The 3,030-nt window shown below is 44.5% G+C and overlaps 1 protein-coding gene across 1 annotated transcript; it reads left to right on the forward strand.

Annotated features, from left to right (window-relative positions):
- The first annotated feature begins 1,259 nt into the window (after nt 1–1,259).
- On the forward strand, nt 1,260–2,216 carry PPP1R3C (protein phosphatase 1, regulatory subunit 3C). The gene has a single exon (XM_009888696.1). It carries the CDS (start codon nt 1,272–1,274, stop codon nt 2,214–2,216), a length of 945 nt encoding a protein of 314 aa, XP_009886998.1. The 5' UTR covers nt 1,260–1,271.
- Nucleotides 2,217–3,030: the final 814 nt, after the last annotated feature.

The raw sequence follows: 3,030 nt of genomic DNA on the forward strand, positions 1-3,030 counted from the left end.
TTTTTTTTTGATACTGCCAAAGCACGGGAGCAGTTGCCCCAGGAGCTGGTCATGAAAGTTGCAGAGAGAGTATTTTTGAAGACTGAGTTCTTTTCCTATTAAAGCAAAGCAAAGCTTGATTGATTACTTGCTGGTACTCTCCTCATCCTACTAATTATGGCAAATACTGCCACAATAAAAAAAAAGGAAGGAGAAGAATTAAGAGGCCGGCGCAGATCCTGCTTTTTTTGGCAGGGCTCTGGAATACCAGTGAGAACCCTGGGAAGGAGAGAGCCATTTATTTAAGTGACAATGCAAATGCTCTGGCTTCCCGTGACTCAACAAAAATCCACATTTCCAGCAAGGACTGCATCCATCTCAGAAGGGATGTGCTGCAGTTGAAGCCCCTTTTTACAAATATTCAAGCTAAACTGGCTTTGAAGGGGCCGTGTTCATGCATAGTAATTGTGATTTTCGTTATCTGAGAGGGAGGGTTATGAATAACTCTTTACAAATAATTCTGTAGCATTCGTATTGAATGCTTGCAGTAGGCTTTCGGCATGGACTTTGGGGATTACCAAAAGATGGTTTTTGAGCCAGTTCTTGAAGCTTGATGAGGTGAAAAAAAAAAAGTGTGTCCCTGCCCCCTTCCCTTCCATCCCCCCCATTAACTCAGCAGTCAACATTAACAGTGCAGAAGAGCTCTGTTACCTAGAGCAGGGTTAAGAGTACCTAACAAATGCATTTATGGTTATTCAGAGCCACAGTGTGATGGTTCTGCATCAAGGTACACAGCCTCCCATTTGATGCTCCAGTGGGACAGGTGACTTACAGCTTAATATAGTGCTGTTTCTGCTCAGAGATGAAGCAGCTGATCCAACTTGCTGGAATTTTAAGAAGGGGCTCAGAGTCTCTAAAAGGGGAGCTCAGGTGGATGAGCACTTCCACTGTAACTGGATCTGTTCTACTGGTTACTAGAACATTCTTTTCTGCATTTTCAAGGAAGTGTGTTTAATTAGCTGTCACTAAAATCTATTTTTCAGAGGTTCTGAAAAAGCAGATGAGACTACATTTGAATTGAAAGAGTTCAGAATTAGCAAGAAATGACTGAATGCTCTCACCCTAGTTCCTTGGCTTCAACTGTCAATTTTAATTTAGGCTGCATTATTTAAAGCCGTGCAAAGATGAGGCCATGAATAATTAAGACAGCGGATGAAGTAAATATGCATTCCTAAGAAGCTTCTTACCTGCTGTAACAAATGTTAACGTCCTGTCTTTCTGCTTCTTTCAGAATGCTACAGATCTTGGACCCGAGACCCTTGCCAAGCTCCATCATGCCTGTGGACATGGCCATGAGAATTTGCTTAGCCCATTCTCCACCGCTAAAGAGTTTTCTCAGCCCCCTCGAGGACTGTCAAAGAAACAACTTTGTGAACAGATTCAAACCTCTCAGACCGTGTCTTCACGTGAAACGTGACTCTGAAGCTCAGAAGAGCGACTGGAACCACTCGGCAGCCCGAGCCAAGAAGCGAGTTGTGTTTGCGGATTCAAAGGGGCTGTCCCTGACGGCGATACACACCTTCTCCGAGTTCCAGGAGCAGCCTGGGTGGGATCTCCAGTTTGACCTCTTAGGCCTTGAAAACATAACGTCTGGCTTAAAGCTACATGAGGAGAAAAACTTGATTCTGGGTTTCCCTCGGCCCTCAGCTGACTACCTGGACTTCAGGAACCGCCTGCAGAAGAACTTGGTCTGCCTGGAGAACTGCACCCTGCAAGAGAAGGTGCTGTCGGGGACTGTGAAAGTAAAAAACGTGAGCTTCGAAAAAAAGGTTCAGGTTCGAATTACCTTTGATACGTGGAAGACCTACACGGACGCTGAGTGTGTATACATGAACAACGTTTACAACGATTCTGAAAATGATACCTTCTCATTTACCATTGACTTGCCTCCTGCCATTTCCTCTGAAGAGAAGATAGAGTTTTGCATTTCTTACCAAAGTGGAGAACATACCTTCTGGGACAATAACGAGGGTCAGAATTACAAGATTCTCCACGCAGAGTGGAAGCCTGATGGTGTTCAGATACCATCTGCCAAGAAAGACTGTGTAGATCTTCAGACTCCAAGGAGGGGACAAGAGAGAGAGCCTGATCAGCTTGGCAGCCCGAGGCTGTCCAGCGGATTCTTTCCCCAGTGGCAGAGCTTGGGGCGTATTGAAAATTCATCACCATATTGGTGATTAATACTAGCGAGGAAGCATTCTTCCATTTGGCAACAGAACAGTGCTAGCTTTCTGGTTCACATACTATGTGACGAAACCACCTGGCAGGTTTTGTTGGCTGTCTGAACAAATCCAGATTCACTACTCTGCAGGACTTGTTAAACCGTATTATGCTACTGAAGTTCTTAGCCAAAACTTATCCTTGGAAAGAAAGAAAACCAAGATAAAACCCATGCATATGCCACCTACTATAGAAATAGCATGCCCGTATCTTATGTATACGCTGCTTTCTTTCTGCTGTAGACTCTCGCTGAGTCACCAGGCGAGAGGCTCTTGTGAGGAAGTGTGGAAGGCGATGGTATCTTAGCAAACCATAACTGCATATGTGAGAGTATGTGTGCGCGCACAAGAACGTTACATGAACAGGACATCACACTTCATTTTGCACCTATTAGGAGTGCAGTAGAGATGAGGTGATGCTGTCAGGACAGAGGCTTGCTATGACCCTCTACGTGCTTGTAGCAGAGGCAGGTAGGACTGCATGGCTAGGATTTGTGGCTTCAATACAGGTTCAGAAACTTAGAGAGGATAATGGAAAAGTGAGAGAAGGGGAAGAGGTAGGATGTGCTGTATAACTTGGAGATGTACAGTATTCTAGTTTCTTCTTTCCAAAGCTGGTCTTCTAAATCCCAGAGAAACTTCTCTGGGTCAAAAAGGAAAATACAGAAAACGATCCAGAGGATCATACAAGTGACTGCTGCTTTGGGAAGACATCTGTGTCCTTGTTGGCTTTGTGAATAATAAATGTCTTGCACGTGAGAGCAAATCTAAC

The sequence above is a fragment of the Charadrius vociferus genome, unplaced genomic scaffold (genome assembly GCF_000708025.1).
Source record: "Charadrius vociferus isolate BGI_N301 unplaced genomic scaffold, ASM70802v2 scaffold436, whole genome shotgun sequence".
NCBI classification, from domain to species: domain Eukaryota; kingdom Metazoa; phylum Chordata; class Aves; order Charadriiformes; family Charadriidae; genus Charadrius; species Charadrius vociferus.